The 22,710-nt window shown below is 46.0% G+C and overlaps 1 protein-coding gene across 7 annotated transcripts in view; it reads left to right on the plus strand.

Moving 5' to 3' along the window:
- Nucleotides 1–22,710, plus strand: part of Msi2 (musashi RNA binding protein 2) — a 374,857-nt gene that overhangs the window by 294,978 nt on the left and 57,169 nt on the right. For all 7 annotated transcript variants that reach the window (XM_090351082.1, XM_090351083.1, XM_090351084.1 and 4 more), the window contains one exon: nt 12,046–12,128. In XM_090351082.1, coding sequence (XP_090207208.1) covers nt 12,046–12,128 — 83 coding nt within the window. The remainder of the gene's footprint in view (nt 1–12,045; nt 12,129–22,710) is intronic.

Here is a 22,710-nt window from a genome sequence, read left to right on the forward strand (position 1 = left end):
GTGAATTTACCACTGCGTTCCAGAGTTTATATTGGCACTTAACAGCAGTAATATGTGTCTCTCTCGCCAAGAACTGACTATTTTCCTGACCAAGATGGAACACCACGCACAAAAAAAATAGGTTTGTGAACTAATCCGCCGCCCTGACAAGTGTCATTCACAGAATAGCTGCCATGGAGCGCACTCAGAATTAAATGAGGTTGGGGTTGTCTGGCCTGGACCACAGGTGCCTCTTCGCTCTCAGTTAACAAGAATCTGAGATGAGACACCCTTTCCTGGCAGCTGCAGGCACTTTCAAATCACACCATCAGTATTCATGGCAGATTCCTCTCTCAGAAAAAATGGTTTGGGGGTGGTTATAGGTCTCTTTCCCTCTCTCCTTCTGCCCCTTTAGAATCTCTTTTCCTTTTGAACTTCCCCTTCCTCTTTTCTGGGTGATGATTGAGGATTCCCCATCCCTATTCTTATGCTCAGAGCTCTCTGTACACTGTAATTTCATGAGCACCAAGAAGTGCCCCCATTTTTTTTTAAGTGTATTTCCTAGCACCTGAATGGCTGCTTGAAATTCTAAAGTAGAACGTCATTGTTTGGGATTTAATTTGGGTAAACTGTGAATATCTCTGGGATTGGAATCAAATTCTACTCTTTGTACTTTAGTATGAGCAGGTCTCTGAGCCTGGAAGGCAGCAGCTTGGCCACTGCCTCTGATATTCTGAATCTGCTTAGCATCTGGGCTACCCATGAGAGGCCTGTCAGAGGCTTCTCAAAACTAGCTTTAGTTTCCTGCATAGTGGATGAGAAATCTTGACAATTCTTCTTGTGGAAAGTTCTCTATTCTCTTGGGCCACTGATCTCTGCTTGGCTCCTATTGAATTAGGAAACATGGGGCAGAGTCAGACATGCAGGCAATCAGATTACCAAAGATCTGGGTAAAAATACTGATTCCTGGGCCACCCCAGGGTTCTGCATTTTTACTAGCTCCTCCCCATCAGAAGACTGTGTCTTTGCCTCACCACCCCCTCCCCAAACCTGGTTAGGAGCCCACATGGCTTTCACCTGAAACTAGGTATAGTCTTAGAGTACCCTTAAATGAAGTTATTGTAGCCAAATGAAAAAAAGAATTATTCATAACGAAATCCTCATGAAACATGTGCTGGTTCACGGTCGTTGTGTGACTTTCAGAAGGTTTATCCTACAGCCAAAAGGAAGGAAAGAACCTTTCTAGTGAGAAATTGGCTCCCCTCTGCCATTTCACCCATGTAGTTTAATGCTCATTTAGGGAATTCAGTCTTTTGCAGTTCACAGAACTAGATAGGAAATATCATAGTGTCATTTCTGCTCTCTGTTCTTTTACACACCTGAGAACACTCCCCTCCCCATCCCATACCCTACCTTCCCCCAGCAGCCCTTAGAGGGGAAGAGGGGGAGACTGGAGAGGCGCAGGTGTGTGCTGGCTCACTGTCACTGTCCCCTCCTGATGAAGTGGTGTGCAGGAATAAAGGAGGCCCGTGTGGATTCACACCCATCACCGCCTCTCCTGTGCCAGAGCCACTTGTAATTCCCACAGCCCCAGCCTGCTCTGCAAGGCAGAAAGAAATATGACCAGGCAAGTTGAGAAAATAAATTAAACTAAGTGTCAACTTTTCTTGTTTCTCTCCTCATTATTAAGAGATGGAATGGGGCTCGTTTATCAAGCAGGGGGAGAAATTAATTGACACGACTTTAATATCATGATGTCTGGCGTGTCTGGTCACATTCCTTCATTTTTTTGGAAAGGCATTTTATTATAGTTTACAGCAACCAGCTGCCAACTACTGGTGTAAATGAGGAAGCAGGTGCATGAAGGATGCCACTGTGGAAGGCTGCAGCACCACCCTGAAGGGGGCACAGCAGGGAGGCAGGCCTTGGTAGGAAGGGACCCGGAAAGGAGGCCTCTTGTTGTCTCTATGCAGGAAGGAAGGAGGATTTGGAGAGGGAAGAAGGGACTGCTTCTAGGGGCTGGTTTGGAGGCCATGGAAGAGGACAGTGATGGACAGTACCTGCCTCCACAGGCCTCTTGGCCTGGAAGCATATGCTCTGAGCAGCTGCGTTTCAGTCCCTAGGTTGAGTCATTGTGCCTGGTCTATTGTATATTCTTAAGAAGGCCAGAGAAGTGAATGCTGTTTATATCAAAACCATATATTAGGCATTTTGTTGTTTTTTTTGGGGGGGGGCGGTGAAAGGGGTTCAAACATGTACATGCTAGTACTGGGGCTTGAAGTCATGGTCTGGGTGCTGTCTCATAGCTGTTTTACTTAAGGCTGGTGCCCTTCCACTTGAGCTATAGCTCCACTTTTTTGTGGTTAATTGAAGATAAGTCTCTCACAGGCTTGCCTTGCCCAGGCTGGCTTTTTGAACCAAGATCCTCAGATCTTGCTACAATTGCAGGCATGAGCCACCAGCACCTAGCATATATTAAATTTTCTTTAAGAAGGTAATTATGCCTTAATCAAGTCCTAAACCAACAGATCCTTGTGAGACCACACACACACACACACACACACACACGTTGAGAGGGACTGGGAACGTTGAGAGGGACTGGGAACGTGCGGACTCAGAAATAGTCATCTGCAAGCTAAGGAGAAAAATCTAGGAATAAGAAAAATAAACTGCCAGTCCTTGACCATGGTCATTGACCATGGACTTTGAACATCCAGAAATGTGGGGAATGATAGTCTGTTAGAAGAAGAAAAAGAGGTAGAAGAGGAGGGAAGGAAGGAAGGAAGGAAGGAAGGAAGGAAGGAAGGAAGGAAGGAAGGAAGGAAATGTTTCTCAGTTTGTCTGAGAGGGTAGTGGGAGATTTGTTGGAAAGAAGTCTCAGGCATCACACCCCATCTGGGGTAGGCCTGTGGTCGGGTCTGGGCCCTTGATTGTGTACCTCTGAACATCCTCAGTACTCCCTCTCCTGCCTTTATTGAGGAACTTATATGCTACCCACTCTCTCCTACCCTCCTGCTTGGGTTATGAGCTTGTCTTCTTGTAGAGGCTCTGGCCTGGAAACATGATAGGGCAGGGTTCTGGAGCCAAGTGGGGCAATTTGTGGGGCCACTGGTGAGAATATTGGGTCCTACCTGGGCATCTGTGAAGTGGGAATGGCCCTCCTTACTCTATAGGGTGGTGGGGCTGAGGATGGAGTTGAAAGTACAACAAGTACAGATAAGCTTGCACATTTTGACATGGTTACGCGGAATGCAGACTGATCATAAATAACCACCCTATGGGATACTAGACATGAGCTATAACTGGAGAAATCCCATCCCTGGCTGGTAAGAAGTGACGTTCCTGTCAGACTGGAATGCACATTGCATTTGGATCTGAAAGCAGACCTACCCCACTGTTGTCCCATTCTAATACATGGTGCCTAAAGTCTGGAAATGCCCAGTGAACCCAACCTGGACTGGAGTTTACTAAGAGTGTCATGTCAGACAGTAAGTAGTACCATGTGACAATCAATAATCAGAAATGTCCTTTCTTTTGGAAAGGCAACTTGATTTGTTTTTGTTTTCTTGGAACTATTGATCTTCTGAATTGTGTCTTTCTTAGGGAAAATTCAGGGCCGGTGGAGCCACTTCCAACGCTACTAAGCTTTTGTGTGCATTGCTCTACTCTTGACAGATAGGCCCCTAGGAACCTTCCATCTTCTTCATGTAGGAGCATAGGAAATCTGATAAGACATATCCATTGTGTCCCATAGAAGTGACCCAGGAATATTTTGGGTAGGGGACCAGAAGGGGCAGCTCAAGGTGAAATGGTGCTAAATTCTTTATTCAGCTCCTGGGCCATGCCTCCATGCCCCAGCTCAGCTCTGCTCCCTTTCCAAGTCAGATGGCCACCAAATCCATCTTTGAACACAAATCAAAGATAGAAGCCTGCTCCTGATTCAGCTTCCGCTCTTTTTTTTTTTTTTTTTTTGCCAGTCCTGGGCTTGAGCTCAGGGCCTGAGCACTGTCCTTGGGACTTTCTCAAGGCTAGAACTCTACCACTTGAGCCTTAGCACCATTTCCGGCTTTTTTTCTATGTATGTGATACTGAGGAATCGAACCTGGGTCTTCGTACATGCTAAGCAAACACTCTACCACTAGGCCAAACCCCTGGCCCTCAGCTCCCGCTCTTAATGGGGAGACAAGTCACTTAAGTATGTAGTAGAGCAGCTGAGCACAGTGATGCTGGTGGAGCTGTTACCTTGGAGACGAGGTAGGTAGGATGAGATATGAGAATTCTTTGTATTTTTTTTATGCCAGTTCTGTGGCATGAACTCTGGGTTTCCTTCAAGGCTGGTGATCTACCACTGGAACCACATATCTACTACTGGCTTCATGCTGGTTAGAGATACTAGACTCACGGGCTTTCCTGCCTTAGCAGGTTTGGAACTTCAATCCTCAGATCTCAGACACCTGAGTAGCTAGGATTACAGGAGTGAATCACCAATTCCTGGCAAAAAAATATTTTCAAACCAGAAAGTTCTCCCTATGCTAATGCCCAAGGGATTTGTATATCTGCTGGAAGCAACCTATGGATATTGACGCTTTCCCCAGCAGTGGATTATTTAGCCAGGGAAGGAAATTGTACAAGGTATAAATATTCTTGTCTAGCATAGCTTTAAATTCCTCATGGGATACTCAGAATAAATTTGCCAGTTTGGGGGTTATCACCTCCCTTTTTTTCTCCATTAACCAAGTGTGTTAAGTCGTACTTTGTATCGATTGTCAGACAGTGCATTAGGCCCTATGTGATCACCTATTACTGTTCATTGACCTATCTATATAAGAGAGAAAAGAATGATTTTTGAAGCTCAGAGGAAACTCTTTCGATTCTTCTCCCTCTCCCTCCCCCCCCACCCCGACCTAGAAGAATTCTCTGTAAATCCTTAGTGATTTTTGGAGCAGGTCCTTTTTAATTTTTAGGTATCTTGTTTTTAATTTTTAGTTATCTTGTTCTTCTCCTTGTGTGTATGAGCTTTTTTTTTTTGAGGGGAGGGGGTGAGTCATTGGGCTTGAACTCAGCCTGAGGGTTGCCCCAGAGCTTTTCACTCAAGGCTAGCTGTCTACCACTGTAACAGCTCCACTTCCAGTTTTCTGGTGGTTAGTTGGAGATAAGAGTCTTGTGGACTTTCTTGCCCAGGCTGACTTTGAATTACAGTTCTCAGATCTCAGCTTCCTGAGTATCTAGGATTACAGGTATGAGTCACTGGCACCCAGGCTTGTTTTTTGTTTTTTTTAATATTCTGATGAATATTCAGTTATGTTCATTTGAATAAAATAAGGGGAAAGGTTTGCCTGTTAAATGCTTATCTGTTAAATAGAGCTTACTTGTTAGCTTCCATAAAAAGCTTCATTCAAGAGAATTCTAGAGTTTCACTGGCAGGTGCCCTGTCATCTGCCATCCTACTTATTTCTAGCTAGAAATCCCTTTGTTTATGGAGCTAACCCTTGTTTCCAGGGCTTTTCAGAGTGTGGGGTGTGCAGTTAAGGTGGGGGGTTTCAAAGAGGCTGAGTAGGCACCATTTTGCTGATGACAGCTGGAAGAATTTCCTAGGTAAACTGGTCTGTGTTTCGTCCTTTTAAAAAGTAGTCCTTGCTGGGACTCGGAGTTTGGTCTAGTGGTAGAATGCTTACCTAGCATGCACAAAGAAGACCCAGGTTTGATTCCTTGGTTCCATATACATACAAAATAGCTGGAAGTGGTACTATAGCTCAAGTGGTAGAGCTCTAGCCTTAAGAAAGTCCAAGAACAGTGCTCAAGCCCTGAGTTCGAGGCCCAGGACTGGCAAAAAAAAAAAAATGGTCCTTGGGTCCTCTGCTTCCTATGGCTCTCCATTCTTTTGTGTGTGGGGGATGGCGGTCATAGGGCTTGAACTCAGCCTGGGTACTGTCTCTGAGCACTTCAGCAGTAGCTACTGCCCTACCCTTGAGCCAAGCCACACTTCCTATTTTCTAGAGGTTAATTGGAGATAAGAGTCTCAGGTCCTTTTGTGCCCAGGCTGGCTTTGAACCTTGATCCTCAGATCTCAGCCCCTGAGTAGCTAGGAATACAGGTGTGAGCCACCGAGCCTGGCTTTTTTTTTTTTTTTTGTACTGGTCCTGGGGTTTAAACTCAAGGTCTCCACACTGTCCCTGAGCTCCACTTACACCTTTTTGCTTGTTAGTTTGAGATGGCTCTCATGGACTTTCCTGCCCCAGCTGGCTTTGAACCATAATTCTTACATCTTAACCTACTATGATTATAAGCATGAGCCACCAGCTCCCAGTTCATCTCCATTCTTACTGATGATTTAAGTGAGTTGAAACACCTATGGGAGGAGGTCTCCAAGGAGATGAGAAGTGGAGCAGGAGCTCCCCGTGGGTCCTGGTGAGGTATGAGCCTTCACACATTCTCCTTGGATCACTGGTCTCACTCTAGTTGGGACAACTCTCCTACCCACAAGTCTTACCTATTATGAGAGGCCCAGAGAGGCCAAGGGAAGCTCCAAAGACACATCACTCATTATTTGGCCTTTGATTTTGAGCAAGGTTAACTGTGTGTTTCTTACCTAGCATCTATGCCAGTGCCTTCATGAGATACCATTTCTAGTTGTTCTGGGGGAAATAGGGTATGGCTTATATACAGCAGATACAGTGTACATACAACAGATTGTTCAGAAGACTAGCATGCCTTGTAAATATTAAGAAAAGCAAGACAGAAAAGGACAAATGATAGGGGTGAGGTGTCTAAAACAGGCAGATTCATAGAGACAAGGTAGTAGAAGATTCTGGGAAGGGGACAGCGGGATTGCTATTCAGTGCTGCAATCAGAATGTCGTTTGGGATGATAAAAAAGTTCTAGAGATAGATGGTGGTGATGCTGCACAACCTCGTGAGTGTCCTTCTTGTTTCAATTGATTAAGATGGCTAGTTTTATGATAAGTATGTGTTAAGATTACAGACATGAGATATCAACACCTAGTTAATGTTAAGTATATTTTATTACCTTAAATTTTTACTTCAAAAAAGAAAAACAAGTTGGGCTACAGTATCTCATGTCTAACTACTGAAGAGTATGAAATCTGAGGACTGCCAGCCTGGGCAGGAAAGTCCATGAAACTCTCCAGTTAACTACCAACCCCCCCCAAAAAAAACCCCAAATATGGAGTTGTGGCTCAAGTGTAGATTGTTAGCCTTGAACACAAAAGCACAGGGGACATTGCCCAGGCCCTGAGTTTAAGCCCTAAGACTAGCACCAAAAAGAAAGAAAAAGTGGCGGGGGTTAGGAGGCTAGGGAATTACAATGCTAAGAGAGGGATTTTCTACCCAGCATCTATCCCCCACAAAACTTCAGACCCCTGTATTTGTCTCTTGCTCCTCAGTTTGGGCCATTATTCACCACTGAGTTGCTAATTGATTGGCAATGCTAATATTCCTGTGAGAGAAAAGTGATTATATGTTAAGGAATAACGCTTATTGATAATTAAGTGTTTCCTTGCTTCTTTGCTTCCCCAAATGGAATAAATAAATGTTTTACACATAATCAAGTTTGTTTTCTCTATTCAGGCAAAACAGACAGAGGTATTAAAATAATATAGATCTTTAAAATATTGCAAGTGAGTCCTGACAGGGAACAATTGTTAGCTAGGCATCCCAGGTACATAGGCTTGAAATTCAGGTGATTTCCTTTAATCAGGAAAGTCATTCTTTTTGACCAGGAGTTTGGCCTAGTGGTTAAAGTGCTTGCCTAGCATGCACGAAGACCCGGGTTCGATTCCTCGGTACCACATACATAGAAAAAAGCCAGAAATGGTGCTGAGGCTCAAGTGGTAGGGCTCTAGTCTTGAGAAAAGTCCAAGGACAGTGCTTAGGCCCTGAGCTCAAGCCCAGTACTGGCAAAAAAAAAAAAAAAACAGGAAAGTCATTTTTGTGGTAGTCACATTTTGAGTCATGTAGGGTGAGGGAAGAGACCATAGGGAGACTGGTCCTGCCTGTCCCCTGTAGCAGTCTGCATTTTAATTACAGTCTCCTAGCTCTGTTGTCTTCTCTCCTGTCTTTGCTTAGTGGCACAGAGTGGGTCAGCAGAGGGTCTTGAAGTGTAGGGACCCTAGAGTAAAGCAATGATTTATACAGTGGTCCATGAAGAAGTTGAGTGGCTTCAGAAACACAGCTTTTTTTTATCTGGGAGCTCCAACCCTAGCCCCATGGCTCCTTGACTCACCCTGGCCTCCATTCCAGAAGCAAGGGCACATGCTTAGCTGCAAGAGGGCTCCAAACCAGGCCTTGCTGTGGCTCTCAGAGCTGTGTCCTTCAATAATAACTAGCTTAGTTTTCTTTGTAGTAGCCAACATAGGCTTTCATCATTCTCCACGCTCTCCTGCCTTTGGTCTAGAAGTAGTAGCATTGGCCAAATCAGCAGGCCTGGTACAGCCAAAATCTGTCATCTCAGTGCATGAGTGTCCTGTAACCGCCACATCCAATTACCACAAATTTGGTAGCTGAAAAGCACAGAAATCGATCATCTCATAGTTCTGGAGGCCAAGGCTATGTTCCGTGCAGAGGCTTTGTGGAGCCAAGCATGGTAATAATTGTAGTTACTTAGGTGTTTAAAGCCAGCAGAGCCATGTCTCTTATCTTGACCAATAAAACTGTGGATACAATGGAATATGCCTGTCATTTTAGCTATGCATGAAGTGTAAATAGGAGGGTCCTTGTTCAGGCTGACTAGGTGGGAAAAAAGTAAAAAGGGGCTGGAGGCATAGTTCAGTTGGTAGAGCACCTCTCTTTAGGAAGCATAAGGACCTGAGTTCAAATCCCAGAACCACTAAAAACAAAAAACAAACAAAAAAGCTATGGGCCAGTCATTCTTACCCCTTCTGGCATCCAGCTGCCTCTAGATAGCCACATCAGCACATAGCCACATCACTCCATTCTCTGCCTACCTCTGCCTCCCCATAGCCTTCCTTATGCACTTGTGTTTCTCTGAGCCTCAGCCTCCCTTTCCTCAAGAGGAGCCTCCCTCTTAAGTTTCCTTCTCAGTCTCCCTCTCTTACAAGCACAACTGTCATTGAGTATTGGGCCTTCCCTAGGTCAATCCACAACAATCTCTTTTCAGAATCCTTGATGTTAATTACACTGGTAGAAAACTTTTTCCAGATAAGATAATGTTCTTGAGTTCCAGAAGTCAGACCCAGGTACTTATTTGGAAGTCTCTATTTGATCTATTATACTCATCATAATTAGCATAGAGGACCCCATGATAACTGCCTCAAGGAATACCCACTAGCTAGAAAAGTGACAGTGGGATAGTACTGTCTCTGAGGAATCCCCTGACTCAGCCTTCTGGGGAACAAATTGCTAAAGATAGTGAATTGAGGAAGAGGTCTGTTGATCTCTGCATCTTCTAGTGCTGGGCACAAATGCAAGTAGTCACTGCATCAGTCCTTAGACAAAGCTTAATGATTGAGGTGGATTATTAACAAGATGCTCAGACCCCAGAGGCACTGAAAGGGCTCCTTTAGTCATTTACTCTATATGTAGTATGTGCTGGAGGCTGTTCTCATCCCACTGAACATCAAGCCCCAGCCCTTCCCTTGTTCAGGGTGCTCCGGGTTAAAGTTGGCCCTGGCTTCTCTCCCTTTCTGTGTCTTCTAGAGTACCCTCTCCTAGTGGACATTTTGAAGGGCATGGGGTTATCATCCCTTCTTGTAGGGCCAGGTAGGCTCTGTTCTGTAGGAGGATGGACAGAAAGAAGGGGATGAATCAAAGTGGTGAAAAAGGTCACTTCTTAGAGTAGAGCATGGGCTGCCTGCATGCTGTGAAGGCCTCTCTCACCCTCAGCCTCCTGAAACATGAGCTTGAATATCCTTGGGAAATCAAAAGTAGTAAAAGGAGGCAGAAGAAGTAAGCATTAATGCCTCAAGATTTGGGCACTGTCTCTGATATGACACCAAACAGAGGGAGCAGTCACTGCTGTAGCTTTGTCTCCAGGGACCTGGGTTAGGAAGCATGGTGGATGGGGCCAGCACATAAATTAGTGGTGTGGGTTGTTTTTGGTGGGGAGGAGCTCATAAATCCTATCTCATACTTGTTTTGGACCTCCAGAGGTCACCAGGGACCCAACTTTTACCAAGTGACATTGGGAAAAGTCACCAACATTTGAGCCCTGAAGCAGCTATTCCTGTGTCATCCTTACATGTCTGAACAAGTTGCGCTGTGCATTCTGGAAGCACGGGCTCAGTATCTGGTGCTTGGTAATGAATGACAGTTGTTAAAGATCATGACTATGTTTGTGTGCTGTCCTAGCCCTCTGTTTTACTATTATTTGGGAATAGAGAGTGGCTGCTGCCTTTTCCCGAAGATTCTTCTAGAGCCTATGTGTGTGCTGTGGCATAAAAGCTCCATGTGCCAGTTTCCTGAGCTCTTCTGGTGTCCTAAGTTGGATCTATGAGCCAGGAAGGGCTTGAAAAATTCCCCATCAACCTTGGATTGCACAGACCTAAAGTCAACACAGCAGGTTGAAAAGGAAGCGTATCTAGTTCACTCACTAACAAGAAGCACTAACATACAAAATCAGCCATTCAGATTTTTGGCTTCCCACTTGGTAGGTCTGGCTTTTGTATTTGTGTGTTTGGGAGAGGAGTGTTTTAGTTGGTTTGGGCTCCATAACAAAGCACCACATGGTTCATAAAGAGCACAAGTTTCTCACAGTACTGGCGGCCAGGGTATCATTGTAGACGATCTGGCTTACAGACAGCTACCTTCTTACTGTAGTATAGCCTTACTTGGTAAAGGGAGATGCAACAAGGTACCTCTTGGCTTTTTATAAGGTCACTGTTTCCAAGCACAAGGGCGCTATCTTTATGACCATAGTTCCCACTTCCTAACAATACTAGGACTCTGGGAGATAGGGTTTCAACATATGAATCTGAAGAAGTAGGGATAAAACAAAATTCAGCCCATAGCACAGAGCCTTGAAAGCCCTGCTTTGGGTTGTGACCTGAGATGTATCCAATCACATGTCATCTTAATTTACAGGTGCACAATGCAAAGACCAGAATGGGAAAATGACTCCTTAGGTTATAAGTAGATGTTTGGTCAGAACTGGAACCCAGCCCTAGCCGCCTCAGCACATCTGCATGTCTGCCTGTATCCCTCCCATGTCAGTGCTGACCCTGCAGCTGTGTTCTGTGTGAGGTGGGGTGCACGCATGTATGGGGCCACATGGCACCACAATGATTACTGAGTGGGGTCACAGATGGGGCCACATGCTGACAGCGCTGTCAGGGATGGGAAGAGAAGAAAGTAAGGGGCAGGAGGATGGAGAGAGGCACTCAGGATGCTGAGCAGCAGTCGCCTGCCAGAATCCTTCAGTGCAGCTTGTCTAGCAAAGCCAGTCTCCAGCCGAGTAAATACAGTGCATAGCTGACGGGCTGACAGCGGGTATCACACAGTCTTAAACTGCCTCAAATCCACAGTGCTTTTGAAGCAGCAATAGAAAAAGGATGCCCGCACAGAACAGAGGCCTGCAACTTTTAATAGTTTCTTCCAGGCCTCAGGATGTCCTGATGAGGTATTAGAGGAAGTAATTCAGGAAAAAAAGGACAAATAACTGCCTCCGTCTGGAGGACAACCCGAGGGTTGGCCATTTCAGCTCACAGAAGGGGCCAGCCATGGCCCAGCAGTCTTCTCGTGACTGCCGTTAGCTTGCCCTTCTGCCTCCTCCAGCACAGCTACAAGGCTCTGACCTTTGTAAATAGCAGACAAGTAAATTTCTTGCTTGCTTGGGGGCAAATGTAAGCCACGTAGTGCGCACTGTTTATAAGTGAAATCGCTGCCATTTTCTTACTGTGAAGGGTGCTGGGTACAAATTAGAATACATTGCCTGGACCTCTAGCCCATCCATCCCGGGGACCTGCCTCCCTTCCCTACCCAGAGATCAGAAGCCTGCTCAGACTGCAGGCTGTCATGAAAAGACAGGGCTGGCCCGTGAGAACCAAACTCACCTCTCCTCTCTCTTGTTTTCTCTTTTCCCTCTTTCTTTTAGGGTTTGGCTTTGTCACTTTCGAGAATGAAGATGTTGTGGAGAAAGTCTGTGAGATCCATTTCCATGAAATCAATAATAAGATGGTAAGTCTGGTAGCTTTCACTTTGTGAATGAGTGTCACAACTGCTCTTGCAGTCTTGGTGTCATAACCATAGGTACATGAAAATGGGCCTGTGTTTCAGTGAAGCTGTGTTTGTGGACTCTAAAATTGAAATTTCCAGTAAGTTTCATGACTTGTAATTTTTTTTTTTTTTTTTTTTTTTTTTTACTCCTTGATGCCTAGGGTAGGGTAGCGTTAGGCCAGCATTCTACTGTTGTGCTACATGTGTATTTTATGGCTGTTTAAAATGTTTTAAAAAATTAATTCTTAGATGTAACAGGAACAGGCCAGGGTGTCTAATGTGGCTTGAAGGTGTCATAGTTTTTTGACTTCCTGCTTTCAGATAATTTTCTGATATTTTGCCTTTGAGGTGTATATCCTAGGTAAAAAGTTTACCAAGCTTTGGGCCTTACTGGGTAATTAGCAACACACACACACACACACACACACACACACACACACACCTCTGTGCCCTCATAATCAGATGGTTCCTTATATCCTGGACTCTTTGAAGTTTTGCTTCCTGCTAAAACAACCTCAAGAGAAAGGCATACCTGGATGTTTATTGAATTCTGGAGAGCCAGGTTGGCCTCCCCAGAGAAGTGGCCACTAGAGGGCGCTGTGTCACATACGTCACGTGTCTACAGCACTGTCAAGTAGAATAGGGGGGTGAGAAACCCCTTCTTTGTCAATTTGAGGAGAGAGAGAGGGTCAGGGAGGGGAGGTAAGCATGACACGCACTTGGCAGGTGTTTCTGGAGCCATCCACAGGACCTCTGGAGCACAAACATTTTGGTTGGCCAGCAAAGCCCCAGCCCTGAGAGAAAACAGGCAAATTTGTGTTTCAGTCGCAGCTGTGACTTTGATATTTTCTCCCTTTTGTCAAAACATTCCTTGCTTCTGAAACATGCATTCAGATGTGCATTGTATATTGGTCTGATATGTGTTCACCAACTTTAAATTCAATAATAGAGCTTTTAGTGTGGATAAGATCAAAGCAATCTGCTTAGCATGTGGTGCTACAGGCCTGATTCAATATTTGACTTGCTAATTTTTTCCCAGGGCACTAAAATAATATTGTTCATATTGTTCCTAGCCATCATATGCATCTGAAATGAAAATATTCCCTTTTTTGCATACTGTATATTGGAGGCATCCATGCAGACATTAAAATGGTATAGGGAAGATAAATATGTAGGAATGATGTAGGTCCTTTGTATGCTTTGTCTGTCCTCCAAATGCCATTGCCTTCTATTTGGTGCGCGCGCTTTCTCTCTCTCTCTCTCTCTCTCTCTCTCTCTCTCTCTCTCTCTCTCTCTCTCTCTCTCTTTCCTGCACACACACACACACACACACACACACACACACACACAATGGGTCACTACTTGCTATTTTTAAAAGTAGAGAGATGGAAGACTTACACATGTGTACAGTACCCAGATGCTTTATTTACCCTAGGCAGAGCATGCTATTGATTGACAGGCTCCAGAAAGGCCACTGGGCCTTTGTGGGGATTGGCAAAGTGCAGGCTGATGCCTTTCTGCCCTGCTAGGACTTAATGGATTGTGGGGAAAGTTCTGATGCAAGCAAGACCCCACTATATGCTATTTCAGATGCATATGTTCAGTCTTCACTATTGATGGCTTAGAAACAAACCTGAAACATGCGTGGGGAAGGACTTTATCCTCCTCATTATTCCAGTGGGGAAATTGAGACCAAGAGCATGCCCCAGAACTACCTAGATAGCAAAGGAACATAGACCTTGAGCTTACTGGACACTCATCTAGACATACTGTCTGAACTTAGGGTGAAAAGATGAAGCCACAGGTGACTTGGGAGTGGAGGTAGACTTCCAAGTTCCTCGTGCTGGAAGGCAGAACGGTTAGCAGCCATTTCCCTAGCCATTCCACATTGATCAGCATCTCTCTTCCACCTGGGTAGAGGCTGAGTATGGCCATGTGGATGTCTCTGGTGATTCTGGTTTGACTTTCAGTTTGCCTTTGTACCCAGGGCTGGTCCTTGTTCTTCAAGAGATAAGCAAAAACTAGAAGCAGAAAAGAAGAAGGAAAAATAGAGACCGGGTTTGAATGCTAAGTTAGGTTCCTAGCCTAGACACACCAGTTTTGAGGGATGCAGTTCAGAGTGTCCTTGCGAGGGGACCTGGAGTAGGTCTCTGGATATCCAATTAGAGAGGGCTGGCCCCTTCCCTGGGTTGTTGGAGGTTTAGTAAAGGGCTAAACACAGTGCCTGTCCCAGGAAGTGCTCATGGACATTAGCTCTTCCCATCCATCATATCACCATTGTCTTTGAAACTACTTCTTCCAGCCAGCACCCCCCCTACTCTGAGGAAGGGTGAAACTTTTGGTAGAAGAGCCTGAATCCTGAATAGAAAATGCATTTAATCTGTGCTTTGGGCAGAATTCAAATGAGAAAACAGGAAAGACCACCAACTCTGAGATCACCAGACAGGAGCCCAGGCAGCTGCTAGTGGCACTAAAAAGGCCAGTCTCCTCCAACCCTCACAATCTCTGTGGGCTTTGGCAGGAGTCAGCCAATAGCAATGGCCAGCATCACGCATGTGGCTAACACTTTCTCATATTCACAAACAGCTCTCATCACAAAAGAGTCACAGAGAGAGTGTTCAATTGAACCCTCAAGTCTATACTTCCTCTGAAGGCCAAAAGGGACTTTAAAGGATGTCTAAGCTGGCCACTATTCAAGAGGCTGATATCTAAGGTTGCAGTTTGTCGTTTGTAGCCAGCTTGGGAAAAAAAGGCTGTTATCTCCAATAAACTACTCAGAAAGAACTGGAAATGGCATTGTAGCTTGCTCAGTGGTTAGTGCTAACCTTGAGCAAAAAGAAGTTCAGGGACAGCACCAAAGCTCAGAAGTCAAGTCACAGAACCAGAAAACAAAGAAACAAAAAAAAGGTTAGCTGGGCTATAGGCTTTCCATGGCTATCATGGAATATGGCTGTCTGAGGCCTAATGTATCACATCTAGTTCCTTGACCTCCTAGGGGCGGAGAAGACAGGCTCATATGGCCACATTCCTGGCTAGGGAGAAGTACTGAATTTGGGATTAGGGGTTCTAGTCAGAGTCAAGAGAAGCATGTGTACAGTGAGCAGGGCATGAGGGAGGAGAAAACTGGCTGCCACTCAAGCTGAGTGAGACTTGGATGAAATGCAGACTTGACTCTTTATCCACAAACACACAAAAGCAGCCATGGAACTACCTCGTGACCCTCTGGCCACTCTGCAAGGCCCCATGCAAGTTCAGCTAATAATGCCCCCCACCAAGTCCCCCTGATTGAAGCAGCCCCTGAACAGCAGGGACGCTTGCTGATTAGTCGCCAGAGCCCGGCCTTCACGAGGCCTCCTGAGGAGCCCGGCAGCTGCTGGGAGGTGAAAACTGACAAAGAGCCAGCTCTGGGTTTCTTCACAGGCCTGGTTTTTAGCTTCCACCATTGAAATAATGGCAGGGAAGAAATGCCACCCTTACTGGATGAGAACATGTGGTACAGGGTGCCAGATGCTGGGTAGAGCTTTTTCCTAGATGTCAAACACAAGGAACTGGGGGTTACAGGTGTTATAGTAACACTTTGCAAAGGATCTCCTTCCTTCTTTGCTGCCTTCAGTGAATGCCCCAGTCTGTTTTCCACAGGTCCCCTGAAAGCTCTATGGTGGGCCAGTTTTAAGTGGCAGAGCTGCAATTTGAATCTGTGCCATTCTAATCCCTGAATCCTATATTAGTAGAATTATATATGTATATGTATTCTCACTAACTTAGACAAACCTAATGTAGGAAAAATCTGAGTGTATGTGATTAGCAATCGTAAGGAAGAATTTTTATTTGCTTCATGCAAAGACTACTTAAAGGATTCCTTTATATAGTCTTTTACTTATTCCTTTAAAGTTATCAGATTTACAGACATGGCTAAGAAAGTTAGGATACAGCGCAGCTCCTCTGTTGGAAGGAAGCATGGACCGTAATAAGTCAGTGTTGTGGGCTCGGCCTCTGAGAACTGAGTGAGAATGCAGAATCTCAGGGCCCTCCAGTCCGATCTGTGTGCTGACAGATTCCCAGTGATTTGTGGGCACATTAAAGTCTGAGAAGCACCAGGCAAGGATCACTGCTAATGATGGATAACATGGGAAGTTGGGTCATAAATCCTCTATTCAGCAGCTGAAGACAGGCATCTGGGAGAGAGGCATGGAATAGGGACAAGCTCTGCCTGAATGGGACCAGGCAGCTGGATCCCTAGGCCAGGCTAGTGCCCTCAGCACCACTCCCTGCTCCCTGTATGGTCATGCCTTGGCTTTGAGCCAGCATGCCCTTCCCTCTGAGGGTCATAGGAGTGTGAAGCACATGAAGCCAGTGATGCTCCGGTTTCTTCCTGAGTGACAGGTATATGGCCTTGCCCCCAAGTCAGGATTTACTGGGCCATTTGTGTTTAGTTATCTATTTATTTATTTTATATTGGTGCTAGAGCTTGAACTCCAGGCTTCCCAACTCGAGTTTTTTGCTCAAGGTTAGCATACTACCACTGTAATGGAGCCATAGCTCCACTGCTAGCTGTTTACTGGTTAACTGGCAATAATCTCATGGACTTCCCCGTCCCTGCTGGTATCAAACCCTGATCTTTAGATCTCATCCTCCTGAGTAGCTGGGGTTACAAGCATAAGCCACCAGTGCCTGGTTCCTACTGAGTCATTTTTTGAAATCCAGGTGTACCCACAGCTTTTATTCTCTGACCATCAGTGAATCCTGCACGTGCTTTCTCTTCTTCAAAATGGGGCAGTAGGAGGGTAGAGGCCTTTTACAGTGTATCTGAAGTAGAGGTTCAGTTTCTGGCCTTGAGGTTCTCCTCTGCTCTGTGGTCAAGTATGTATTCTGAAAGGTTAGCAGGAATTAACCCTTCTGAAAAACCTCCTCAATGACATTGAGTGACTAGTGGCAGCAAGTGACCTCTGTTTGAGTTAAGCCAGGGGCCAAGCTTTTCTGTAAAGGGCCAGATAGTAAATATTTGAGGCTTGGAGGACCATATGGTTGCTGTCAGAGCTATTCTATGCTACCATTGTAGCCAAACACAGTCACAGACAATATGTAAATGAGTGGGCGTGGCTGTGGTAAAATAAAACCTCATTTACAAAAACAGACACAGCCAGCTGGATTTGGCCTGCAAGCCAGTTTTCCATACCCTCCCCCGCCCCTACCCCAAACTGCTGAGAGCAGGCAGGCACCATTTGGGTGCTGCTTGCTTCCTTGAGCCTAAAGAAAAGATTTTAGCTCTGTGATCTGCCAGATTTACTACTAAATAGCATTTTTATGAGGCTGAGGCAGAGAAAACAGAGTGCTACAAACCCTGAACATACTAGAGTTTAGAATAGCAGCCTGTAAAAGGCATTAGTTCCCCAATCTTAGCAGCCCCCCCACCCAAGGACCTATCAGGGAAGAATGAAATGAAGGTCAGGGAGGCAAGGTCAAGCCCAGAAGCCTTCCTGTCAGAGAATGCTTCGAATCTTCCTGAGTGTTCTATGGTGCAGTATCTCGTACTGGCTTCCTGACCTTCTAGGCTTTGCTCCCCACCTCCTATAAAAACCAGACAGAGACAAACCATTAAATGCTTGATTGGAGGGATATCTGGGGTTTATGATGACAAGGTCGATACTCTGTTGCTTGAGCCTCACCTCTAGCCATCTTTGCTTTAGTTATTTTTATTTTTTTCCAGGGTAATATATAGAGAGGGTACAGTTACATTTGCCAGGCAGTAGTAGGTGCATTACATATCACACATTGATAACCCTTCTCATGTTTTTGTCCCCATTTCCCTCCCTCCACCCCCTCCCACTCATCTTGTTTTCCCCCCTTCCCTTTCCTATTTGAAATAAATGAATAAATGCATATACAGTATACCAAGTATATTTTTGAAATAGGATCTTGCTTTTGGCTCTTTTAACCTGGACTGCAATCTTCCTTATTTATATATCCTTTCAACCTGTAGCTGAGATGACCAGTGCATGCCGCTGTACCCAGCTCTTAGTATCATTTTGATTAAGTATGTATGCAATCTTCAGAAAATTTGGTCCTTGCCAGCATGTGAGTATTATGCACAGTACAGGACCAGGCAGTATTGGATCCCAGGTCCCTAAGCAGGGAGTGGAGTATGAGGGGGGCATTGTGTGAGAAGTGAGAGGTGGTTCCAGGCAGAAGGAGACACACATCTCCTGGAGTAGATCTGGAGGGTCCCAGAAAAGCTGAACCAGAAGTCCTCTGAGGGAGGAGGTTCTGAAAATTGACTTCTGTAAGAGCAAAACCTGCTGTGAGCTCAAATCTGACCCTGCTTTAGCTTCTGGGGTTAACCCTCAAAAAAGCTCTAAGGAATGAGGGGCAAAAGATGTGAGGAGAGGCCTGAATTGACCTCTTGGGCTCTGGATTGTAGTGGTAGGCTCCCCCAGGCTAGGTTGGGCCTAGTCATTGAGCTTACTACCCCTCCTTCCAGCTGTTCTTCCTCATCCCCCAAGACTGAAAGCTCTGTGGGGAACCAACCCAAAAGCAGGGGGAGGCTGGGTAATGTGGGTGGAATTAACTGGGCTTCTGTGCTCTAGATCCTATTTGTAGCATCATTCTCACTCGTAAGCTAATTTTAGCCATCCATTCTGCTTCTGTTGCCATTTATAAAATGAGAATGTCAAATGCAATATTAAACAAGCAGGATGAAGGCAAAAAAGGAAATGCCAAAGAGGCATTTAATAAATGAATCCCATGTTTACGTGGGAGAGGGAGCGATCCTGCACCCCACGCATCACACACGCATGTGTGCACATGCTGTTGTGTACAGGCTACGTTAATGACAGCACGGTGATTGGTGTATTGGTGGGGTGGAGGAGGTTGGGACTAGCAGACCAGTGTTGGTAAATGTGTTGCATCTTAGGCAGAAATAATTTGGTCTGCAGAGAGGAAGTCTGGTTACATGAGTTCTGGCAGGCTTGCCCTTCATTTGTCCTCTGGCCAGGTCAATGCAGGGAAGGCTAAGGAGGGCAGGGAATTCTCTACATCTGGCATGACCTTGCCCACTCATGAGGTCTTGAAAGGGGATCAGCTACTTGAGGCCCTTCTCTTTTGCCACTTCCCTGGGTCTGAAACTTGTTCCCTTTTCTTCCTGTGATCCCTTCTTGCTGGAGGTTCAAAGGAATGTTCCTGTATACCTCTCAGATAAAGTCCATTGCAGGGTCCAGTGAAGCCACCAGGGGCTTGTGGGTATACTGACTCTGTGTCGTGCCAGGATTTGGGTACCTGCTGGAGGCTGAGGTTCCTTTCACTTTGAAATGCCCTTGCAGGTACCTGGAAAGAAAAAGAACAGCTGCTGCCCCCACTGTCAGCTTTTTCCTCGGATAGTGCAGCTTACTCTGTGTGTTCCCTTAGCGTTCCTTCCTGATGAGTGCAGGGACTTGGGGGTGAGGAAGGGACAGGGCTGGACTGTGGAGGGACAGGCTGCTGTTCTCTCTCCCTCTTTATTCCCAGTTTGGGGAATGAAGTGACTGGCTCCATCACCTCCAAAGATGTCACCTAAGAGTGGTGTCATTGTCCAAAAAGAAATGCACTCTTTATCGGACTTACATTACTATTACCCCTTTGTACATCCCCTTAATAATCTCAGTCATTTCTTTTTAATGACATCACCTAAGGCTTCATGTGAAGCAGAGTCAGGAGAAGTAGACAGTCCTCTGTGGGCTATTCTTGCTCTGTCTTACAAATGGGAACCCTAAGCCCAGAAAAATTAGCTATTCACAACTCCAAGAGCCAGCGTGACCCTTGAGGCACTGGCCTGCCCCAGAACAAAGGCAGAGTGGGAGCTGTGGCTACCTGGGTCCATGTTCTCAGACAGCTTTCCCCACTTCTTGTCAGGACTCTGAGAATCTCAGAATCTCAGAGAAGAGCCTTATCTCCCCCGCCCCCCCCCCCGCATTTTCCTCTCTGTGGCCCCACCCAACCCTCCATGGTAAATAGTAGGTACTTAATAGTATTGGTTTATGACCTACTTCACATTGCCATCGCTGATTTTAATAAAACACAGAGCAGAGGAAACAGTGGATGAAATTAATTCTGTAAGTGGTAAGGAAATTAATTCTGTAAGCTAGAGTGAGGAATGACTTTGTGGAAGAAATAGCATCTGATTGGGGCTGGAGGGCTGGGAAGGGAGCAAAGAGGGGGTAGCAGAGGAGCACCTTAGAAAGAAAAATGGAGGTCTGGCTATGTTCTGAAAAGGAGCCGGTCAGTTGTCAAAGTATCAGTGTCCTCGGGGCTGGGAATGTGTCTTAGTGGTAGAGGTGTTTGCCTAGCATGCATGAAGCCCTGGGTTTGATTCCTCAGTACCACATACACAGAAAAAGCCAGAAGTGATGCTGTGGCTTAAGTGATAGAGTGGCTAGCCTTGAGCTTCTGAGCAAAAGAAGCTCAGGGACAGTGCCCAGGCCCTGAGTTCAAGCCCTAGGACCAGCAGGAAAAAAAGGCAGAGGGAGGGGTCAGTATCCTTGTCAACAGGAAAGGTGATCATCTCCCAGAGGAAAAGAGGACATAGTGAGGACAGTGAGACCAGTGGACATAATTTGAGGACTTCTGTGTACCACACACTGCTCTTGAAATCCAGTGTATATGTGTTATATAATCTATGAAAATACCTTACATGTGTATATCTGCACATGCGCATGTGCATACACAGCAATGTGTGACTGCCTGGAATGTGGGTAGTGATCCTTCTTTCCCAGAGAAGTCCTACCAGATATTTCCATTACAGTCTGCACAGTAATATCCCCATCCATACCCATCCAGACACCAAGGTAGGTCCCAGCCTCTTTGCATTTGAACAAGACAAGGCGCCAGGTTGGTTCTGGGAGAAGGAAGGCACTTGTCCTGGACAGCTAAGCTGCTAAGGAGGGGGGTGTTCATATACTCCAACCCTATGGAAAAATCTGTGCCAGCTGCAGCATTCTGGGAAAGACCCTGAGTCTTATGTGGGTATTTCATTTCTCCTTCCCTTTATTGGCTGCCTGCCTAGACAGTGCTCAGGGCCTGATGCCAGAGGAGAGGCAGCCACCTGGGCTTCAGAAAAGCACTTGTGGCTAGCATCTGCAGAACTGGCTGGGGAGGAGGTGTGGCCTGCTCTGAGGAGGAGGCCAAGCTGTTCTCAGGGCACAAGGCCTGTTGGGCCTATTAAGAGGTACCATGCAAAGACAGGTACTTACTGGGGAAGCCATAAGACAACCTCCTCCCTTAGAGGGGTGGGCCTCTGTTTCCCCCTCTTCCTGCCAGCCAGACAGTCAAGGTCAAAGTCTATGCATGGGAGGGCTTTTATCCTTTGAAATAGGCCTTGTCTCCCTAGAGAAGCAAGGAGTATGTAATATGACCTGTTGGCGGTAAGGAATGAGGCAGGCCACACAGAGCCCCCTTGTCTCTGGGTGGTGCAGCAAGGCCACAGGTACAGGACTTGAGTTTCCCTCTGGCACAGCACAGTAGTGTGTGCTGACTTGTGCTGTTTGTATAGCAAGCAAAGGAAACAGAAGCCTTTTCACTCCCTAGAGCTTGGCTGCCTTCTCAGACTGCCTGTCTCTTCCCCAAAACTCCCTGCCTTGAGTTTGGGCTAACTGCAAGGGACTCTGTTGTCGTAAAAGTCCTTGTACCTTCCTCAAAAGCCAGTGCCAAACATCCTGAACCCCTGCCCCAAGTAGAAGTGTGGGATAGAGCATCCATATGGGCTCCAGGCTGGCACAGTAGAACCAATAGAGTAACATGTTGAGTCCTAAGGCTAGGTTAGGAGAAGCCTTACCACCTCTACTTCTTGTGTGGAATGCTGGTGCTTATGACAAAGCTACGATCAGTGAGAGGACAGTATTCTCTAGAGAAGCCATGGATGGCATCCCCATCCATGAAGGTCGTAGACCTCCAGCTGAGGCAAGACTTCCTCTGGCCCCAGCCCCAGCCACATCTCTGTGAGAGGCTACAAGTAGAATCCCAGCTGACTGCTGTGAAAGAACTCCCAGAACCCTGGAGAAGAAACAATTGATGGTTGCCTGAAGCCACATTCTGTGTAGGAGTACTTTCCGCACACGGTTGATAGCTGGAGTGTGGTGTGTGGCCAGATGACCTAAGTCATGATGAGAGCCAAAGTAGTAGACGGTTTTTCCTATTTGGGTTCCAGCTTTACCTCAGTTTTCCATGCCAAGCTCCCTGGCTTACAGAAGAGAATAGTTGGGTAGGATGGCCTCAATAATAAACTGTAACTCTAAGGCCAAGCAATGACAAGCCCAGAGGTGGCCAGGGGTGATAAAGTGTGTGAATACTTGCATTTATCTTTGGAGAATGAGACAGTCAGAGCTGATTTTGAATAGATTGAGAGCTCTCAGGGCAGAGACTTGTGTCCCCCAAAATCTAGTTCTTGCCAGGCACACAGAGTTCCTCCTCCACTGAATTAACCTGACTGGAGAGGGGAGGCTCTATGGGGAGGCTTCTGGTCTGAGAAATCTTTCAAGAAGTCTTCAGCACAGGCCAAGCCAGGCCAGGTACCCTG

The sequence above is a fragment of the Megascapheus bottae genome, chromosome 17 (assembly GCF_031878675.1).
Source record: "Megascapheus bottae isolate mThoBot1 chromosome 17, mThoBot2.hap1, whole genome shotgun sequence".
Lineage (NCBI taxonomy): Eukaryota > Metazoa > Chordata > Mammalia > Rodentia > Geomyidae > Megascapheus > Megascapheus bottae.